At 40.5% G+C, this 22676-nt stretch overlaps 2 protein-coding genes across 6 annotated transcripts in view; one reads left to right on the top strand and one right to left on the bottom strand.

Annotated features, from left to right (window-relative positions):
- The window catches only part of pdlim7 (PDZ and LIM domain 7), a 34784-nt gene extending 21316 nt beyond the window's left edge, over window positions 1–13468 (top strand). For both annotated transcript variants that reach the window (XM_028588614.1, XM_028588615.1), the window contains exons 6-11: window positions 8585–8637; window positions 8868–9111; window positions 9615–9795; window positions 9906–10026; window positions 12341–12456; window positions 12762–13468. In XM_028588614.1, coding sequence (XP_028444415.1) covers window positions 8585–8637; window positions 8868–9111; window positions 9615–9795; window positions 9906–10026; window positions 12341–12456; window positions 12762–12848 — 802 coding nt within the window. In that variant the 3' untranslated portion in view covers window positions 12849–13468. The remainder of the gene's footprint in view (window positions 1–8584; window positions 8638–8867; window positions 9112–9614; window positions 9796–9905; window positions 10027–12340; window positions 12457–12761) is intronic.
- Window positions 13469–17726: 4258 nt separating this feature from the next.
- The window catches only part of unc5a (unc-5 netrin receptor A), a 144399-nt gene continuing 139449 nt past the window's right edge, over window positions 17727–22676 (bottom strand). For 2 of the 4 annotated variants that reach the window (XM_028589495.1, XM_028589497.1), the window contains exons 13-15: window positions 20824–20988; window positions 20524–20732; window positions 17727–18380 (exon numbers count right to left, since the gene is read on the bottom strand). In XM_028589495.1, coding sequence (XP_028445296.1) covers window positions 18215–18380; window positions 20524–20732; window positions 20824–20988 — 540 coding nt within the window. In that variant the 3' untranslated portion in view covers window positions 17727–18214. The remainder of the gene's footprint in view (window positions 18381–20523; window positions 20733–20823; window positions 20989–22676) is intronic. The other 2 variants (XM_028589496.1, XM_028589498.1) reach the window with 1 other exon arrangement.

The following is a 22676-nucleotide window of genomic DNA, read 5'->3' as shown; positions in this document are numbered from 1 at the left end:
TTAGGATTTATGTTTGTAGATGAAAGAGATATTTTTTTAATGAATGAAATGAAATTGCTAAACCAACTCTAAAATGGAGCCCTTCTCATATGGTGTCCCTCAAGTAAACATTTGATCTGCTGTTAGAAAAGTGAATCTTCAGTCTCTCCTTGAAAATGGGATGATAGATTTGGCTTCTGATCTTTTCGTTGTAAATTACTGAAGAAAAAATAGTAACTTGGTTTCAGAGTTGATTGTTTTCAAGCTGTTGTATTTCTGCTATCTCTGCTGTGTATTGAAAAAGAAGTTACTGCTCCCATGACCAGAGTCTTGCTTCTATAATTACATAGAATAGTTGTCAGAATCCTCCAGTTTTTCTATTTTATTTTATTTATTTATTTTTTTTTTTTTTTAAGTTTCAGTTTTTACAAGGATTCCAGGAATGGATCAAAACATATTTTTAAATGATCCAGAAAGTGGCAGTATGGCATGAAATGATGTAGGAGAGGCCAGTCTGGTTCCTGTAATTTGGGTCATGGTAGTGGTAGCCTGGTCTGACTGCAGCCATTGGTGAGATGTGGCCTGTCGCTGTATTAAGCCTCACTCCTAAAAAAAAATAAAAAAAATAAAGAAGAAGCTTTTACTGCCTGGGTTCTGGATTATTTAAGCAGCCATACTGTTTTACTCTTGAGAGGCCTCATCATGGTTGTGAGGATTCTTTGAACATGGCTGAAACCCATTCCTCCGGCCATTTTTGGGAAGAATAGAGCCTAATTATAACTGTCAGCTCACTCTTGATGAAAACATTGTTGGATCTCTCCAGACAGTAAATCGTTCGATGCGAGCAGCATATGTCTAATGTGCCTAGGCCTGTTGGATTGAAACAGGTTTTGTGTGATGTTGTTTGTACAGCATTTCTCTGACATCATGATGCATCAGTGCTGTGGCATTTATCGTTGTTGACGGGGTTTCAGAGCGCAATAAAAAGTTTACTAGCTGCGATGGCACAGGAATCAGGTTAAGGTTTTTTTTTTTTTTTGGGCAAATGCTACAGCCATTTACATAACCGTAAAGCATTTGTGCACATGGGTGAGCGCCAGCGTTGGGCAAAGGGTTTGTGCCAAATTGACAGAGTCATCTCGGGACAGGGGGACAATAGATGATTTGACAGAGAAACAGTGCTGTCTTTCTCACAGAGCTTGTTGATAATGGCAGCATGTCTCGTGGCACCTCTTGCATGATTTTTGCATCCTGCAGCACTTTTGGTCTTTTGCGTACAACCTCTCTGCCATATATTGACATGTTCTGGTTTTCCTTCTGTTTAACACAAGGCTGAACTCTGACCTCTGTGTCTCATTTTCTGTTTTCTTCTTTTCTCTTAACGCCGCAGATGGAAACTCTTGAGAAGTTAGTATCTCTTTTTTTTTTTTTTTTTTTTTTTTTTTTTTTTTTTTTTTTGTCTTAACAGTCCAGACAAAATGCTTGCTTTCAGTCATTCACACTCAATAATTCCCATCCTTTATTACAGTGGTTCCCAACCTTGTGACCTCTTTTCGTGTGCCTGCAACCCCTCACTGGTTATATGTATATATCATATGTTTACTGGTTGTGAGCAATTGTGATTAAAAATAAATACAAATTATAACAATAATATTTTTTTATTTGAATAACTTAAAATTATCAAATAATTTACAAGGAAAAAAAAGGCAAAAATTAGAGAAAAGTCGAACACCATAAACATATCTTGATCCTGGGATTTATATTGAAATGCATTGTGGGGGGTCTCTATCTCCAGGTTGGGAACCACTGCTCTACCACAATCCATGCAAATATTTCCTGGTAATTCAACAGTTAAACAGAATCATTTACCATCTCACGATTTATATTGGACAGTTTTTTAATTTGCAATCAGGACAAAACTAGAAGCATAATGTCTAAAAGCTTTTACTATTTATTCATTTTCCCTCTATCGTCTGTCTCTCCTTTTATTAACCTTATACAATCTGTCTTTATGTGGTCTTTGGTCTATTCTACAGGGGTGAAGCAACTTACTTTGATGATGTGTACCAAGAGTCCAAGTAAGGGCCAGCTGCTTGCAGGCTGGTTTGTCAGCTTATTAGGTTAATGTGGCCAGGCTAGATATGAGAGAAGGGCTAAAGCTCTTGGGTGAATTCACAGATACGGTTTACAGAACAAATGGTAAAGCCAGTTCATTAGTAACCTTCATCTTCATCCTCTTTCTTTTTGATAAATGCATGCTGCAGTTGACCTGCAACCCTGTTAAAGCAATATGTTGGAAATGAAAAGCAATTTATTTATTTTTTGTGCTGCTTCTTGAGTTGTCGATCCAAATAAAAGCTTTAATATGTAGTAAAACATTCCACAAACTAGGCCAGGCACTGCCAGGGCTTCTCCCATTGATTCTAATAATGAGAGTTTTAAATTCGATCTCTAATGTGGTAATGTCCATTTATGAGCGTCTACAGTGTGCCCATGAGAAATCTAAGTAATGGACATCCATTAACCGGCTTATTGCGTGACCGTGATGCTGAGCATTAGGTATTGCATGATCTCTTCAGGATGTCCTTGATTTTAAGGTCACCTGATTAGCTGGGTTGGTGTGAGTGGTTAGTCCCTAGATGGGGTTGTGTTAACTGCGCCTGCTGCTGCTGGGTGTCTGTGTGTGTGTAGGCACGGCCTCAGGATGGACAACCTGGCCTGTTTTATCCCCAACGACCGCAGCAAGAAGAGGCTGATCCAGGACACTGAAGACTGGCAGCCCCGCACTGGCACCACCCAGTCCCGCTCCTTCCGCATCCTGGCCCAGCTCACAGGCACCGACTTCAGTAAGTCGGGGACCAGGCCTGGCCTACTCGGGAGTGAGACAACCGAGAGGGATGGGTTATATTAGGGGTGGGCTTCTCTAGTAGTCCCGATGAGGTGTAGGTGCTGGTCTGTGACTGAGCAGTTGATCTGCTGGGATCCAATCACAGTGACTATTGGTGCGAGTGACAGCAGAGCGAGTGACACAGGAAAGGTGGACATTTTTTTTCGGCTGTGGAGAGGGGCCTCAACTGTCAGGTCGCTGATGTCTTCCATGACACCGATTTTCTTATGACTGTATGTAGTCTGACAAACTGATCTATGTGTTTATTACAACAGAGGTCCATGTAGGAACGGCACCATTTAATGTATACTAGTACTTACCGTGTTTGGGTTGCCACAGGATCAGCTGTTTGAGTATTTGTCTGTGACAAGCACCTTCTTTATCAGTAAGGCATGCTAATGTGTGTCTCTCCTGGATCTCTCAGTGCAGGACCCAGATGATGAAATCATGAAGAGGTCCAGGTAAAAGCTTGAGCATCGTTGATTTGAACACATGTCGTCGTCCTCCTCGGTCACAAGTGTTTGAGCGTTTGTGTGTGGAAGCTTCAGTTTGGCAATTATTTTAGAAATGATCTCAAATTTTAAACCTTCCTTTTTAGTTTTTTGTTATTGGAATTTTGCTGCTTTAAATACTGGCATGTGTGGTGTGGTTTGTACAGCCTTTGTGTTATTTGAACATTCATCTTATCTGCTTCATGGTATACTTTTTTTTTTGTTGTTCAACATTGGGCAAATTCGCTGCTTCGCTTTCTAGCTGTGAGATAGATGGAAAGATGTATACCATCTTCATGTCTGTACTCCAGCTAATAAGCAAGCCGCCGGTTAGCTTAACTTAGCATAATGACTGGAAACGGGGGAAACCGCTAACCTGTCTCTGTCCAAAGGTCTGTCCACCAATGGATCTATTTCTCAGCAGAGCACATTAACTCCCTGGAGCCTTGATCATCAAGAGATTTCCAGGCAACCAGCACAGACTGTGCCCCGCTAAGAAATTGTACGACGCATAACAGCCCTTAAAACCACAATGTCTTATTTTTACACTTTGGTTTTTGTTTGGTAAATAACATGTTAATAAGCGAGCCTAAGATGTGCTGGTAGGTGGATTTTGTTACCTCCCGACAGAGCCAGGCTAGCTGTTTCCAGTCTTTGTACTAAGCTAAGCAACTGGCTGCTGGCTGTTGCTTCATATTTAACAAACCGATATGATTGTCTCCTCTAACTCTTGGCAAGAAAGTGTATAAGTCTATCTCCCAAACTGTGAAACTATTCCTTCACTTTCATTTGCCTTCCAGACCTTTTGAAATCCTTTTTTTTTTCTCTGCTACTTTTTCACCTTTTGTGTGTGTGTGTGTGTGTGTGTACTCTACTTTCTGCTCTCTCATGCTCTTTCTTTCTTTCTTTCTTTCTTTCTTTACTCTCTCCCCTACAATCTATTTCCTTCCTGTCTATCTCCGTTTCATATCTCTGTTGCTTGCGATCAGGGAAAAGTTCCTCACTGAGATTCAGAGCCCTCGCTATGCCCGTCTGAGGGATTGGCACCACGACAGGTCTGCTCGTGCCCTCAATATCAAATCCTGAGCGGCATCCTAGACGCCATGGGATGCAGAGCCTGCTAGCGATAGCCACACCGCAACGACTACGTGACAAAGACGACGAAGATAGCCGACCGTCCAATGGCAGTTAACAAATTCCTCTTTCAGATACAGATGGGGGTGAAATAGAAGTTTGGGAGAAAAAAAAAAAAAGACAAGTAAACCAAAAATTGAAGAAACTAAGCCTAGATGACAAAGCCCAAAGTTGAACCTTGCATACTGAGCCTAAGTGTAAGATCTCCCTCTGAATCTCTGACTTGATGATTGTTGACATCACTGTGGACCACTGTGTCTGTGGCCCTATTTTCCATTTTACACTGCGTTACTTGGAGTTAAGTGGTGGGAAGGTGGGAAGGGGGGTCTCAGCAGTGGGAAGCGCCTTTCTGTTCGTTATTCTTCTTTGATTGTGAGTTCAGACCCTCCTTTGATCTCTGTCTGTCTCTCTCTATCACTCTCTCTGTCTGTTTCCATTTATTGAGTTCTTCATCCTTTTTAGAGTTTTCATTTGTGATTTCCCCCCCCTCATCTTGTAGGCTTCTCCAACCATTAAGAAAGAAAAGGAAAATGAATTTGTACTTTTTGTTTTTTTCTGCTGTCATCAAAAATATAAAACCTCTGAAAAAAGCAGCTCTTGCTTCTCTGTCCTTTCTTCTGTGTTTTTTTGTCTTCGTGTTTATTCACTATTTAAGGATAAATCTTTTGATATTTCAACTATTACTTCTTTCTTTAGCTGAGTCGCAACAATTTCTATAGTGTACTGAACAAAAAGGATTATGTAGAAGCAATGGTTTTCTTAGATTTTATGCAGATCTGAATTAATCTGAAGTAGTCAAGCATAAAAACAACAAATTAGGCAATACAAAATCATAAAATGCAGAGGTGCACAGTGAGGAATTGCAGCCGTCTTGGATTAGAGAGTATTTAAAACCTACATTATCATATTTAGAGTTTAGAGTAATTGCTGCAGTAGAGTAGTGTTTGACTATGATCTACTGTGATTTATTGTGCTTTTTATGATTAGCGATTGTTTTTAATGTACAAACGTATTTATTTATTTTGCCTGTGAAGCACTTTGTGACTCGGTCTGTAATAGGTGCTATATAAATACACTTTACTTACTTACTAGAGTGGCCTTTTATAGGAGAACGGAAAGTTGCACACTAGACTTTTATGTGAAATAACTTTTCATCAATACCAGTATCTTGTTAGTTAGGCACCATGTATCCCATTTAGATTTATAAAAAAAAAAAAGACAACTGGAAACAATTCAAAACGTATGTTGTCTGTAGCCAAGGTACAAAATGTACGTTTGCCTTTAGGTGGCCAGTAGAAAACCGTGGGATGGTTGAGATGATGCTGCCTAATGGGTTGTGATAGCAACGTGAATGAGAAGTGCTCTGCCTTGCATACTGTAGTTTAAAGAAATAATGAATTTAATAGCAGCAGGAAACTAGATAGTTGATGCTATTTTAAAGAAACAAGTAAGTCACATAAAAAAAAAGAAATTGGAAATGGGTATTTTTTTCACATAAAACTGAAAATGGAAATTAGGAAATGCTATACATTTTCCATTGGTAATTAAATTATACTTGGCAGTATTACCAAATATATAATCATTAAACAAGTAAAGTATAAAGTGACTAAAACTAAACGAGTCCTAACTAGTTGAAATCTGGTCTGTGCCAGTAAGTGTATCCAGACGGCAAGCAGACGCTCATCTCACCCTTAATGTCAAATCTGTCACGTTAGCCGGAGTCAGCCACCAAAACCATGTGGAGACATTCCAGCAGATGACAGTCACCGGATAGTGGCAAACAAAGAATCAAGGGAAAAATATTACTTTCAACATGCCACAACAACTACAGCCTCTATACATTAATTGCAACATTGTAGTTTTCGTGACATATCATAAACTGTATATTATTAGTCTATGCATTGCATGCCTAATATGGAACAAGGAATGACAGACAGAGCTTGTTTGCCTGTAGAAAAGCGGTGCCTCTCCCTGCCCTCTCAGACATGTGCCACCATTGTTTCACATTTTGTCAGTTGTCACATCCAGGTTCTTGCAGCGCTGCATCACTTTTAGCTCCATGCTGTGGAGGGTGACATGTGTCGGTGGCTTCTTGCTCACTCTAAATCAAAAACCTGCTCGTTTACCTGTCGGATGTTGAGCTGCCAACAAACTTCTACTTTCCTCATTGCTCAGGTCGATGCATCCCACAGGAGAGGAAGCTAAAAAAAACAAAAAAAAAAACAGAGGTGAATCTGAAATATGAGGTGTAAAGAGTGAACAGGAAATGTCAAGGAAATGTTCCATGGGAATATCGGGGTGCTGCTCTGCAGCCTGTCCAAAACTCTATTGTGCGTCTATAAGGCAAAAAAAAAAAAAAAAAACACCCCTCCTGTCTGCACGGTCTGAGATGCAGGAGTTGTGCACCTGCATTACACTGAGCAGGAGGGGGAGGATGTTGAAAGCAGTGAAAATGTCAAGAAAACATGATCCAGGCTGCTCCAGGTGGGAATAAGCAGTTGTAGAGGATGTACTCTAATTTGCACCTGCAACCTTCACCAGAGGGAGGTGCAGCCAGACAAACCTCTGATAGGTGTTTGAGGAGTCGGTGCCACAGGCCTGTAGGGCAGCACAGCAAGGGAGTGGAGCCGGGCCCGCTGTGTTGACTGGGATGTGTTTTTGCGAGTTCTTGGGGTCCCAGAAGGCTTGTCAGTGTTTGGGGGGGTGAAGCTGACCTGGGGTCTGTGTGTTTAAACGGGCTGAAACAGGTTTTGTCCTGTCCTTTTTGTTTGACCCGGCTGCCAGAGATCCTTCTCATCCAGCCTCCTCTCTTCTTTTCACTCCGTTTTGCTGTAGTTTCTTTCCAAAGAAATCTGGTAAGGACGGGGCCTTACCTTGCTTAATTTAGAAAGTTTTAACTTCCACTCTGTCACCAGCCCTGCAAGCCATCTTATTGACATGTCTTTTTATTATTCAGAGTATTCTGTTGGAAAGTAGCAGGCTCTTTTTTCTTCTTCTTCTTCTTCTTCTTGCTCAGTAGCTCCAAGCTGTGAGTCTGTAACTTCTCCCACTTCTGTAACTTCTTGTGTTTAGTTGTTTGGCTACATAAGGAGTATAATTGATAGCCAGACTTAACCTGATACAGGCGATGCTATAGAACAAGGTTGTGGCACTGAAATTCATTTCACATTTTCTTCTTTTTCCTTGCAAATGAGAAATGATTTCATCATCTTTCATTAGTGTATTGTAGATGGCACAGTTGATGATGTAAACATGATGGATGCCCAAGGCGGTGTTATATTTTTTTCCCAAGATAAGACGTCTCCACAGCTCACTTTCTTTGCTCAGAAGTTTTTTTTTTTTTTTTTTTCATCTCAGTCATGGTTTGAAGATTTTCTGAATATAGTGACGCTTGCTGGCGGTAACAGAACTTTGAAATGTAGAAACGGCTCTTTATTTCAACACTCCTGCACATGCAGGCTTGAAGCGATTTCTGCATCCAAATCTGACTGTTTCTCGTTCTCTAACTTTGCCCGTGAGTGACGTCAATCAATCCAAGATGTTGAGCTTTCAGATTGCTCTCATTAGCGTAGTGGATCTCTAATGTCTTTACAGAATGCACGCCACATTGTTCACCATTGATCAATCGAAAGGCGTGATTGATTTAGTCTCCCAAAGGCTTGTGTTATTATGTAAATATTTCCTGCGAATCAATTCCAACTCTGTTAGTGTATATTCTTTAACATTCACCTGAATCTACCACAACAACAGGTGAGAAACCCATGCTAATCCTGTTCATACAGATTTTATATTAATGATGATGCTTATGATCATTCACACATTAATAATCTGTGGCACAACGCAATGGAGACAGGCTGCTGATATTCAAACATGATGTTTATTGTGTAGTAACCATGGTTTCTGAGGTGTGTGTGTGTGTGTGTGTGTGTGTGTGTGTGTGTGTGTGTGTGTGTGTGTGTGTGTGTGTGTGTGTGTGTGTGTGTGTGTGTGTGTGTGTGTGTGTGTGTGTGTGTGTGTGTGTGTGTGTGTGTGTGTGTGTGTGTGTGTGTGTGTGTGTGTGTGTTCTCTCTAATTAGTCATTTTCTCCCCACAGCCTTGAGCCAACTCCCTCACCTGCCAAGGCCCAGGCAGCAGCTAAACCAGATGGTGAGTTTCTGCTCCTGCTGATGCGTATAAAGAACCCCAGCAGCATCCAGTAGAGGTTGTGCTAATAGATTCTTATTAAGTTCCGATACATGAGCGTCAGCAGCAACAACGTGATGCCCAAAACTGTTACAGCATACACCTGGAGGGAGCGTGTATATTAATTCCAAAGAAAGTCTTCTAATTCCAAAACAAATCTCTTGCAAACCATTTTTTTACTTTTCCTGGCCCAGGCTCCAAGACTGCAGTTGCGGCAGCAGGCACTTCAGGCCCTTCCTCTCGACCGCCGTGGGTCACTGACCCTAATTTCGCCGACCGCTATCGCCCGGACAAGACCAGCACCGTCGTGACCCAGCACCAGCAGCCGGTCCAGCCGACGCCTATGCAGAACCGCAGCTCCATCCTGCAGGCAGCGCAGCAGGCACCGGAAGACGGCGGGAGGACCCCGCTATGTGGCGCCTGCAACAAAATCATAAGGTGAGACCGCAGCGCCACATCAATGGGGACAGCTTGATTCCTTTCACCAGAGTAAAACTACGTTCAAGTTCTGGCAAATTTAGTCAGTCAGCTAATTAACCGTCTGGAGACATCTTGTTATCACTGAAGACCAGCATTATCCTGACTTAAAATAATTTAAACCTTCCAGAGGAACTGTTGTCAACGTGTGGGTGTGTGTGTGTTCCAGAGGAACTGTTGTCAATGTGTGTGTGTGTTCCAGAGGAACTGTTGTCAACGTGTGGGTGTGTGTGTGTTCCAGAGGAACTGTTGTCAATGTGTGTGTGTGTTCCAGAGGAACTGTTGTCAATGTGTGTGTGTGTGTTCCAGAGGAACTTTTGTCAACGTGTGTGTGTGTGTGTGTGTGTGTGTGTGTGTGTGTGTGTGTGTGTGTGTGTGTGTGTGTGTGTGTGTGTGTGTGTGTGTGTGTGTGTGTGTGTGTGTGTGTGTGTGTGTGTGTGTGTGTGTGTGTGTGTGTGATCCAGGGGTCGGTACCTGGTAGCGCTGGGTCGTTCTTGGCACCCGGAGGAGTTTACGTGTTCACAGTGTAAGGCGGTCCTGGATGAGGGGGGCTTCTTCGAGGAGAGAGGGTCTGTCTACTGTACCAAGTGCCACGATAACCGATACGCTCCTAACTGCGCCAAGTGCAAAAAGAAGATTACAGGGGTAAGAACTGCACTATTACTGAAAACACAAACCAGTTTCAAAAGTGGCGATTTGTCTGTGCAAAAAATATACTGTACCGATGTGGTACAACCTTTTCTCCTTTTTCTCAGGAAATCATGCATGCCCTGAAGATGACCTACCATGTTCAGTGTTTCAAGTGTGCAGCCTGCAAGACTCCCATCAGGAACCAAGCCTTCTACATGGAGGAGGGCGAACCCTACTGTGAGAAAGGTAAGAAACTGAACCGTTGCAATCATTGTGTGAATGCCGATTGACGTTTTTTTCCGACATACAATACTATCACTTTTTTCATCATAGTATACCATGACTTATTCATCACTTTTTTGAAATAATATACTAGGACTTTTTTCAAAAATCTTTTGGACATACTGCATTTTGACTTTTTAATGTTTTTGTTTTTTTAAATATACTACGCTTAGTGTTTTCATCTTAAATTCTTCGTTGGCGCAATGGCTCAGTGGTTAACACTGCTGCCAACAGGCAAATGGCAAGTAGTCACTGCAGATTCTGATCCAGGTTTGGTACCCAGTCCAGGCTGATTGTTTTTTCACAGTTGAGTGTTCAAGTCCTGTATGATGCAGTTATGTTCAGGACATACATTACAGGAAAGAAGAATAGAAATAGATGAAGAGAAAAGTTTTGTTCTTGTCAGTCTCTTCTATCACTTTTTTCGATTGGAAGACAGAAGGTTGAGTGTTCAAATCCTATGTTTCAGTAAGTTTTGTGGTCCAATATACTAAGTGAAAGAGGCAATTGACAAAAACAAGCGTGTGTCCGGTCCAATATCTTAGGGTGATAAGAGAATGATTGGAAGACAGAAGGTTGAGTGATCAAATCCTGTATAGTGCAATTAGTTTCAAGACCTACATTACAGGAATGAAGAGAAAAGTTGTACTCCAGTCTCTCACTTTTTTTGACATACTATACTATAACTATTTTGTTTCTTTTTTCGACATGCTATACAATGACATTTTATAATTTTTTTCAACATGCTATACTATGACTATTTTTGACATACTATACTAGACTTTTTTAATACTTTTTTCGCTATACTAGGATTTAATCACTTTTTTCGACATGCTATTCTATGACTTTTTTCGACATATTGTACTATGATTTTTTTAATCACTTTTTGACATGCTATACCGTGACATATTTTTCGACATACTATACTGACTTTTTTATGACTTTTTTTTCAACATACTATACTATGACTTTTTATCACTTTTTTTGACATACTATACTATGACTTTTTTATCACTTTTTTCGATGTACTATACTAGGATTTTATCACTTTTTTCGACATGCTATTCTATGACTTTTTTCAACATATACTATGATTTTTTTTTTATCACTTTTTTTGACATGCTATACTATGACATATTTTTTTGACATACCATACTATGAATTTTTACTATTTTCCTACTTTACTATGAATTTTTAATTATTTTTTAATAATATGAAACACCTCTGCATCCAAGAATCTAGACACCCTGCCACATAGCATTAAGTTTGTGATTAAGCTTATTTGATGAAAGATGTAATTTCCTTTTACATTAAATGGATGCCATAGCTAAGTACACCGTGGTTCATGGTGCATAACAGAAGCTTGGGTACAAAAACAGAAAAATGCAGCGCATTTTCTGATAAATTTGTTTCTTTTGAGAAAAAAATGGCTCACTGCAGGGTGTTCCCTCTCCAGTTTAGCTTAAATCATTTTCATTTTTTTTTTTTATCAAACTATTTGTAAAACATTGCTTTGCTGTGGGGTTTGGCGTGAGCCTACATCATGAATCTCTTGGCGCGTACCACAGTCAATCATAAAGTGTGATGTTTTCATCTGCTATAATCTATTTAGCTCCAGTTTACTTCATACATTTCTCTATTGGATTTTATGAATGGTGTGTGCTCTTCTATTATGCTGTAAATGATTTAGCGGGGCCGCATGCCTCTCGCTTACTACTGAGGCTCGCTGCTTTATCAGAGGCGAAGCCAGAGCCTGAGTACTCATACTCTGAATAATGCCTTTAGCTCTGATAAATATTCTGCTGCCTCAGCATCTTTCAGGGATTGTGCAGGTCTCACCCACTCATTCTTGAGAAGCAGCATCATAACCTGACACTTTCCCCAGAGTCCTTGTGATGAAAGAGACTGGCAAATCCACTTAAGTATCTGGAGCAATTTCACCTCATCCAAATCCCTCCCTTCCACTCTGGAAAAGCACTAATGTACAGTGGGGTGGACAAAATAACACAAACAGCAAAGTATCAAATGTCCAATGAGGAGAAGCACCAACATTTGGCTTGAAAATGTGTGTGGGTGTGTGTGGGAACCTATTCCACACTGTGCTCCAGAACATCCTATAAAGGCTAAGTGATGTTTACATAAGGCGATCGTGGAGGCCATGGACGATGCTTGATCTGATTTTTGAGGATGATAAAAGCTCTTTTGAATGAACTTAATTCTGATGGTTATCTCACATATCTCTGCCACTCACCACCTCTCCTCACCTTTCTCTCTCCAGACTATGAGAAGATGTTTGGCACCAAATGCCATGGTTGTGACTTCAAGATTGATGCCGGCGATCGGTTTCTGGAGGCCTTGGGCTACAGCTGGCACGATACGTGCTTCGTCTGTGCTGTAAGTCATTTTGATTGATATGGCTCTCTGTGGAGTTCTCTTTGGCCCATCTCTTCTGGCTGTCCCAGCGACAATGCCGCCTGCAAAATCTGCCTTCACCTCTGGACCTTGAGTCTCTCTCCATCACCTGCAGTCTGTCACTCTCTCCATCTTTTTGTCATTCTGTGAAGAAAACTGAAAGTAAATGCAGCCAAGTAAATAATATAAGCCGTCTCTGGCCAGTAGAAAACACAATGTTAAGGTCTGAGATCTACTCTGCCCTGGTTTCCCAATCTGTCTCTCTCTGTCTCCTTTCATCTTTAAAGCTCTGCCAAATCAACCTGGAGGGGAAGACGTTCTACTCGAAGAAGGATAAGCCCCTGTGCAAAGGCCATGCCTTTGCTCCAGTGTAAGAGAGTGAGTGAGCTTCATCTTCAGAGGAATTAACACTTCTCTCTCTCTCTCTCTCCCTACTCTTTACCACACTCCGCCCTCCGGCACACTCGTACACACTCTACATCTCTTCTTTGCCAGCCACACACCTAGTTACACTAGTCTTTTTTTCTATCCTACAGACTTTGTTTCTACATTTGAGGCTTACTGTACTGCACCACGCGTTACTTCACTGTGCTAATAGGACCGTTCACACGATACTGCCTGTAATACCAAATGCTGTGTTGTATAACTGGAAGTAGTCAAGGAATTGTTTCATGTCATCACTAACTTGTCATGTTCGGATCAAACATTAAAAAGTGCAGCTGCAGTTTGTCTAAATTAAATTGTAGTAGTTAGTTAGGAACTCTCACGACTCTACTAATCTCATCCCTGTTCAGTCCGAAGTAAGATCAAATCAGTATCTTTCAAGTTGGAGGAGTCATTTAGCCTTTAATAATCTCACAAATTGCAGTAATGATCTACCAGTACTCCTGTACTAGCGTGTAGAGAAGTGGTGGCCCCATTCAGGACCCTGGCACTCTGACTCTTACTGCAGTGGTGCTTATTGACGTAATGGGGGTCCAGTCAAGCAGAAATGGGGGGGTTGTCCCATTTCTGCTTGACTGGACCCCTGCACCTCTCCACAGGAGCACTAGCTGCAGTATGTGCTCTAAATTTGCCAGAGCCAAATGAGAAATATAGTTAATAACTGTAATTTGTGAGTCATGTAATAATCCTCAATTGATCCAATTTTAATAGTGACACGTGTGGGTGACAAAAAGAAAGGGCTATTCTTGTTTTAAATGTCAAAGCTTCTGAAATGATCATTTATTGGACATTTAAAAAGGGATAGTCAGTACTCCGGTCTGCTTCTCTAAACGGTCGGCAGGCTAACCGTCATCTACTGTGATAAGTACCTCACACAACCCCACTTCTAAAAAGCTGAACTATCCCTTTTAATGTAGGAAAAAAACTCATTTATGTTGTCCTCCATATTACTATATGATATTGCGATTATTCCTTGGAGTACTTTCAAGTCATGGTGAATTTGTATTTATAATCCTTCAGAATGGGCCTGTAAGTGTTGTTGTTGTTTTTCATAGCTGTTAATATTTTAGTAATGCCAAGCGCTGGGGCAGAACACTGAGCGGACATGTTCTTTTGAGGTGAATCCATCTGTGAGATTTTCTATTGACTGATGATTTGGCTGTCTACACTCTCACAAACGCCTCCACAACAAGAGGGCAATGGACTTTCTGATGTTTTCGCTCCGTTTTGTTGTGAATACAATAAATGCTTTTAAACAGAACAGCTGTTGTAACCACAAGCCTAGTGAATCCTTACAATGTTGATGTAGAAATAAATAATTTTACAACAGCCTTGTAGTCAGTAGTTGTCTGAATTAAGTATTTTTTTACACCAGATGTTAACATGTTGAAAAAATAGTTGTAGCCCTATGCTATGAAAATCGGGTTGACCTTTTCATCAAACTCACAACAGTTATAAACAGTGTTTTCCAAAATGTTCAAGTATTCCTTTAAACATTTTATAATCAGAGTGATGTTGAAGTCTTTGAAGCCTGACAATATAAAACAATCAACACCAGTTCATGTTTCAAGTGAAAGATCCAGTCCTTGATTTAACAATATATAATTTATTTACAACAATTTCAGGTTGAATTACTATACATACCTTTCTGAAATGTCATAGATAGATATATATACATAAGGCCAAGTAAATACTTGAAAGCACTTAGAAACGAATTTCCAAAATTCTACCCACAAATCCATATCATTGTCCAAAAAGTACAGAAAATCTCCTTAAGCAGAAGTTTTCCCATTTGCCACAAAGGTTTTGACAACAATTTACATTGACGATAAGGAACACAAAAGGTTAAAAAAAAAAACGGATTATACAATTGCATAAGCGCTGTGGCATGTAATAAATACAGCATTTTTGACTTGCAGAAAGGCAAGAAACATTGAATCAAGGAACTAAATAGAAAAACCATTCACAAGTACAGAAGTCTATTGTTCTTGGTTCAAAAAGAAAACAAGTCAGTGACGTGGAGGTACGCACACACCCAGTCACTCACAAACACGCACACGTCATTGACACTAAATAGTTATGAGTGACACAAGAAGTACAGTTGTGAGATGTAACATTTCCCCCCATAACTTAGGGATACACTTATAATCCCTTAAACAAAGCATGTGTGTTACTTACACAAGTCATACACAACTATGAGACCCAGACTTCATCATGAAGGGAACTGTCTCACACACACACACGCACGCACACACACAGAGCAAATTTGTTAGATTTGTTAGACAAGTAAAGATGTGAAGATAGATGCTGAACATCCTGGCGGCTGGTGAATTACATTACTGAAAAGTGCTTCGACAACACATCCAAGACAATGATGGGGGGTGATAAAATTTCACGCACACAGTCTGACTGTACAACTGCCATGGTTCATCTAAACATGCTGTGTCAACACTGGCTTCTCTGTTTCCAAGAGCTGATGTCCTCTTTCCCCAATTAGCCTCCACCCAGTCCCAGTCTAGTGATTCACTAAGCATTAGTGACTATGTCCACCTTATATTTAAATGCTTACAGTTAGAGAAATAAACAGGTAGACATATGCAGAGTAAGGACAAACAAAATATGTATAGAAACTTCCTGTCTCTAAACCCTTAACACTGCAAAACGTCTTCACTGCTAGATCGCCAAAGAACAGTATATAGGCAAACACGTCACGGTTTAGACTTGACAAATGCTGCGCCAGTTAAGTGTTTTTTTTTTTTTTTTTTTTTTTTTTTGGCTTCATATTAAAATATAATTTACATTTCTTTACAAAGTGATAAACTGACACATCTTACTGCTTGAACAAACCGCATTAACTTGCCTCAAAGACACAAGCGAGGAAATGAGAGAAAAATGATTTGGACTTTAAGTCCGCAGTTTAGAAGGGACAGCAACTCCGACTTATTCTATAACTAGCTGTAAGTAAAACAATGCGGAAACAATATTCACTGGATACAATATGAGGATGTAGTGGCCTCAAATGATAGTCATAAAACTTTGGTTACCAATTCTGCTGATATACAGTATGCAAAGTGACAGCACACGGCTGATATAGAAAAAGTATTTACATGTGACAATGATCCATTTCAACATGAAAAGATTTATTTAAGGGGATATCGCCATTTTGTCTGAAAGGGGCTTGATCCAAGTTTTTTTTTTTCTTTTTTTTAAGTTAATAAAAAAGGTAAAATCTTATTTTATGGCATCTCTGCATCAAATCGTACAGGGGCTTGTAAAAACGTGTCGGTCAAGAGGAGGCGTGTTTAATAGGATGAAAAAGAGCTACCAGGTGCTGAGATGCCACACAAAAACAAACTATGAAAGACATACTTTTTTTTCCCCCACTACAAGGAAACATAAATGTACATTCCAAATATCTGACAATCATAAAAGTGGCTCCAGTTAGTGTTAAAGGTTGAAGCCACAGGAGCTGGTAGGATGGGCTGTGCTAGCTATTTAAATAAGAAGGGATATAATGAAAAGGGCTCTCTTTAGAACTTTAACAAACAACTTCACATGCAACCCTGAGGCAGACGGAGAGAGAACTATGGCTAATTTGGGATTGCTCACACCTTTTCAAAATATAATTACTGAAACAGTGGACTTTAAAGATACTCTGTGTATTCATGTTGCCAGACCTGACAAATCATTAATAAAAAAAAAAAAAAAAAAAAAAGAAGTGAATTAATGCAAAGCAGCAAAATATAATAAGCAAATGCGTAGTTGCATTTTATGGTTCGCTGCGTGAATCTGCTGGATCATTTTGGCCATCCTGGCTAGAAATAACAAAAAAGGGAAAAACCTTTCAAAGCATCTTTTGTGAGCAGAGGCGTGACATGATGAATAACTTCCTCTGAGAGACAGGCGTTTCTCTGATGTGGAAATACGGTTTGCCACATAGCAAATATAAAATTCCCACCAACACTGCTTTTATGAACTACAAAAACAAAGCTGCACATCTTCACCGCGAGTACGGTAATCTGGTGAAGATTTTGAAGAATTTGTTGTCAGATCTTTTGCGGGGAAAGGGTTTTGCATTATTCATTTGGGACAATAACCCTTTTGGCCATGCTTTTATGTTTAACACCATCTCTGCTACAGAATGAATGTAATCAGGGGGGAAATGTCATTTCAGAAATGCGTTTTGACGACATTCAGTGTTCACATATACGCAGCTGGAACGCCTTTCGGCCCTATGGCTCCTTCATTAGCGGCGGAATTTGAAACAGAAAAACGCTGACGATTGGGGGGGTTAACGCAAGATGTGTAATAAACAGGACGGATCAAAATCACAGGCTTTATATAGAAATGGCTTCTGAAATATGACTTTAGTGAAGACATTACTCACTCCTCCCTCAAAAAAAGTTAAAAGAACCCAAACCCCACACATATTGATTTAGAAGCAGGGAAGCTGCGAAGCGTCTCGCTGAATCAAGATGTCAAGATGATACATTCACAGTAGTGATACCGGCTGGACTAAAACACAAACAAGATGAGACGGGTTGTTGGGCTTCTGACATACAATCTATTTTAAACCTGCAAGTCCAGGATGTGCTACAAGCGGCCTGCGTGTGTTTAAAGAAACGGATGCCGACACATATACACCTATATCATACATGTATCACTGGGTTTGGGCGGGGACGTTCACAGACCCTGGTGACCATGATGAAAACGTGTTCAGTATCTGAGATCAAGTCTTATGACTAACCTGCCAATTGCATATGTCGCCTGTTCTCTTTAACCTGAAATGACTGGCACCTTTTCTCACATCCCTTTTATTAGATATTTAATGTCAATTTTTAAATTAAGTTAAAAAAAAAATCCATTGAATTTGCAATATTGGCCATCAGGAATAGCATTACTTTGCATATTGCTCCTTATCAGCCATAAATGGCCCATTTATATAAAAGGCATTATGTTAATGTTATGTTATCTTTAAAGTAGAACGAGTGTGTGGATTAATTTAACTTCAAATTTTAATGGAAAATAAAGTTTATTTTTTTCTTTTTAACAGAGTTCATGAATACATTTCCCCACACACCCAAACTGTCATTTGGTCTGTCATTTAAAGATATTTACTCTGTCGGATGAGATATAGGGACTCAATCCTACATATACCCTTCACTATCTTCTAGCAAAGAAGAGGGACACGAGGACAGCTCTGCTCTTCGATTCCTGCTGCTGTAATTGTTGTTTTTGTGTGTGTTGCTGTGTTCTGTACTTTTTCCTCTGCACCAGTCTCTCCCCCTTTTCTGGGTTAGCACTCGCCATCAGAGACCAGGAATATCATGGCTTCTTGTTTGCCAATGTCAGCCATGACGGTGGCCAGCTGGTTGATGTTGCCGCTGTGGAAATGTTGTGCCTCCCACAGGTCCAGGATCATAGAGGTTGGGCTCGCTTTGGATGCAAAGAAACTCATGTGTCTGCAGAGAGGAGAACACAGAAAAAATAACAGTGAGGGAACAATGAGATGTCTTTTTTTTTATTTTTATTAAATCAAGCGATGTGCACATATCAAAGCGGACAGTCTGTCATTTTCTCTACAATAACAGAGTCTTAAGAAAACCTTTTCTGCCGGTATTTTATAGTGCTATTGCTTCTTGTAACTCCGTCAATGTCAAGTTTTATTGTGTGTTATATTGCTTCATCCCGACATGCTGTGTTAGAGCACTAAGTAAAAAAATGATAAAGGTATAGGAACACAGTCTAGCTCCTGAAACTGCCATCAAATACAGAATCTCTGGCAATTTTCATTGAAGCTTAACAGCATAAGCCTCATTCCTCTTTATTTGATGTTGAAATTGGCCCTAAATCCCATATAGTAAATCCTATATAGACTTTTCACAGTTAAGTCGGAAGTGACCTTTTCCATTTAAGGAGCGGAACCTTTACGATCAAACCCAATCAATGACAACAAAGCAGTGGCCCCAGCCAGCTGTATATTTGATGTTGAGCACTACCCAAAGATGCTCGTTTGATTTAATGGCCTTTTTCTGTTCTCCAAAATGTCTGGGGTCTTAACTGTTATGTAGAGCACACATGACAGAAACACCACCCCCCCCCCAAAAAAAAAAACAGCATAAACTCTTAGCATTGGGGGTTTGTGTTGTGCGAGTGTTTTTTTTTGCCGGGGAGGGTGGCTGACAAGAAGCCCAAAACACCCTTTTCACCTTGAGAAAGGTCATACAGAGTCCATTACTCGCTCGTATCTCCTGTTTGTGTAGTGAAGCGTTCTGTGATGGTTTTAAACATGTGGCTGCTTTGGCAGTACACAAGCACTGAGAACACAGTGCCACTCTGCTATTTTGAGTCAATTGGATTTTATAGTGCACACAGCCTTCCCTCTGCGTCGGGAGAACACAACAAAGAGAAGTGTTGGTCAAAAAAAAAAAAAAAAAAAAAAACTGTCTGGGAACGAACCTCTGTCATTATTCTGATAAAAAAAAAAAAGAGGCAGAGCTTAGTGTCCGATGTGTCAGCCCCGCTTATTCACCTCGCTGTGTGAAACACAAGCTTATCTTGTATGGCTCAGGCGCAGCCGTATGCTCAGTCTTAGGAGAGAAAGATCAAATAAAAGGTTGTTGGCATTTTAAGTTTTATTGATTGGTCCCGTTCCGCTCGGTCTCAACGCTTTATACACACAGAAACAAACCCAGAAATCCAGCATGACAGAATGCCAAGGAGCCGCTGCCTTTTCAGGAAAACATGTTGTTAAGGACAGCTCAAACAACAGAGTGATTGTTCCTTCCTGAGGCCTAAATGAGAATTGATTATGTTGAGCAAAACATTGCTAATTAAACCTGTAGTGCTTCAATTCAATTTGTGATTAATTGGGGTAAATAAAGTTGATTGGACAAATTAAGTGTACCATTTGATTTCATTACGAGGTAGAAATTAAATTTGGTGGAGGATAAGGGATCAATGTCTGGCGCATTCCGTTACAGGTACTCCAGTGATAAAGTACAGTAACTGTGAGAACGAGTTCAGGTCGGCACGGATCCAAACCTATTCAGTGTTTTTTTTTTTTTTTTTTTTGCCGCTGATGGGCAGCTTGCTTGCCACCATTCCAATTACAACCGTTAATCGGAATGTAGCAGGTACAAGTTTAGCTGCAGACTTTAAGCTGCTTACCTGTTCCTGAGGGGGAAAAAGTTAGAAGGGGTCGTGTTTTTTCTCAGAAATGATAGCTGTATCCATCAAGTCCACATTAATCCTATAACGTTAACTGTGTCAAATGAGGATTAGTTTGCCAAGGCAGAACTTTGTTTACCTCAACTGTAGGAAAAACATTCGACTGTCATGGTGCACTTTACATTGATTGATTGTGCAATTCGTAGTAAGATGTTAACCTCCACGTTAGTATGACCCTTCACAATCTGTGTGATTACATGTTCATTTATTTTTAACAAGCTCTGTGTCAAGCACTGTACGTATACTGCTGTGCAACGGCTATTCTCAAGGGCTTTGGATGAACGAGGCTCTGCTGCATTTCTTGAAAGCCTTTATGTAAGCTGCCTGGATCAGTGATCAGATAAGGCATTATGGTATTGTACAGTTGGTATTTACCTCTCAAGTTTGAGTCTTTGTGCTAGCATTCTCCAGTCGGCTCCGTTGGGACAGGGGGCATCCAGGCTGCTGCAGATCTTCTGCCTGATGAGGTACGGGATCTGAAATGCGCTGGGGCCTGCCAGAGCCGTGGCGTTACTGTCCATTAACAGGAACTCGGAGTCCACAGCTCGGGTGTCCTGGTAGGAAAGACAGCCGTGAAGCACAGCCTTCAGGAAACAACCACGGTAGAAGATCAACTCCTTTATGACTAATGAAAGTGCTGAATAATGGTGGTTGCGTAAGTGGTAGAGTAGTTACCTTGGCGATGTTAAAGTCGAGGCTAAAGCTCTGTCCCTCCCCCTCCACCTGCCACACGCACAGCTGGCAGGTGAGCTCGCAGGTGCTGAGGCTGAGCCGCTCCAGAGTGAACGTGCAGTGCAGGTACCGCTGGGAACCGTTCCAGATGTGGTAGAACGGGATCTCCTGCAGAAAAAAAACGCGCGGCACACACAAACAGGAACGCAGCAGCACAGTTAGAACTGCATGTTTGAAACACGCCTTAACAGGACCGCCTGCCTAGAATACACTGAGATCACCATTAATTACACTGACATGAGCTGTCATCGTTAGGTGAAAATGGCTAAATATATCTGAGGCAGCAGACTGACAACAGCCAGGTACATTAAATGGCTGCTACTGAGGGAAGGGATCTGTCTGAGCTGATTATGGAAGCAATCAAACTTAGTATTTTAAGAGATAACACACCATATATATATATATATATATATATATATATATATATATATATATATATATATATATATATATATATATATATATACACACACACACACATATATATATATATATATATATATATATATATATATATATATATATATATATATATATATATATATATATATATATATATACACTATATATATATATATATATATATATATATATATATATATATATATATATATACACACACACACAGTGAGGAAAATAAGTATTTGAACACCCTGCTGTTTTGCAAGTTCTCCCACTTGGAAAGGAGGGGTCTGAAATTGTCATCGTAGGTGCATGTCCACTGTGAGAGACATAATCTAAAAAAAAAAAAAAAATCCAGAAATCACAATATATGATTTTTTTAAACTATTTATTTGTATGATACAGCAACAAATAAGTATTGGAACACCTGTCTATCAGCTAGAATTCTGACCCTCAAAGACCTGTTAGTCTGCCTTTAAAATGTCCACCTCCACTCCATTTATTATCCTAAATTAGATGCACCTGTTTGAGGTCGTTAGCTGCATAAAGACACCTGTCCACCCCATACAATCAGTAAGAATCCAACTACTAACATGGCCAAGACCAAAGAGCTGTCGAAAGACACTAGAGACAAAATTGTACACCTCCACAAGGCTGGAAAGGGCTACGGGGAAATTGCCAAGCAGCTTGGTGAAAAAAGGTCCACTGTTGGAGCAATCATTAGAAAATGGAAGAAGCTAAACATGACTGTCAATCTCCCTCGGACTGGGGCTCCATGCAAGATCTCACCTCGTGGGGTCTCAATGATCCTAAGAAAGGTGAGAAATCAGCCCAGAAGTACACGGGAGGAGCTGGTCAATGACCTGAAAAGAGCTGGGACCACCGTTTCCAAGGTTACTGTTGGTAATACACTAAGACGTCATGGTTTGAAATCATGCATGGCACGGAAGGTTCCCCTGCTTAAACCAGCAGAGATTTTGGGGAACAACCTCCTTCCCTCAGTTAGAGCATTGAAGATGGGTCGAGGCTGGGTCTTCCAACATGACAATGACCCGAAGCACACAGCCAGGATAACCAAGGAGTGGCTCTGTAAGAAGCCTATCAAGGTTCTGGCGTGGCCTAGCCAGTCTCCAGACCTAAACCCAATAGAGAATCTTTGGAGGGAGCTCAAACTCCGTGCTTTTCAGCGACAGCCCAGAAACCTGACTGATCTAGAGAAGATCTGTGTGGAGGAGTGGGCCAAAATCCCTCCTGCAGTGTGTGCAAACCTGGTGAAAAACTACAGGAAACGTTTGACCTCTGTACTTGCAAACAAAGGCTACTGTACCAAATATTAACATTGATTTTCTCAGGTGTTCAAATACTTATTTGCAGCTGTATCATACAAATAAATA

Source organism: Perca flavescens, chromosome 10 (assembly GCF_004354835.1).
Source record: "Perca flavescens isolate YP-PL-M2 chromosome 10, PFLA_1.0, whole genome shotgun sequence".
Classification (NCBI taxonomy): domain Eukaryota; kingdom Metazoa; phylum Chordata; class Actinopteri; order Perciformes; family Percidae; genus Perca; species Perca flavescens.
The sequence above is the reverse complement of the archived record's forward strand: the minus strand, read 5'-3'. Positions and strand labels throughout refer to the sequence as shown.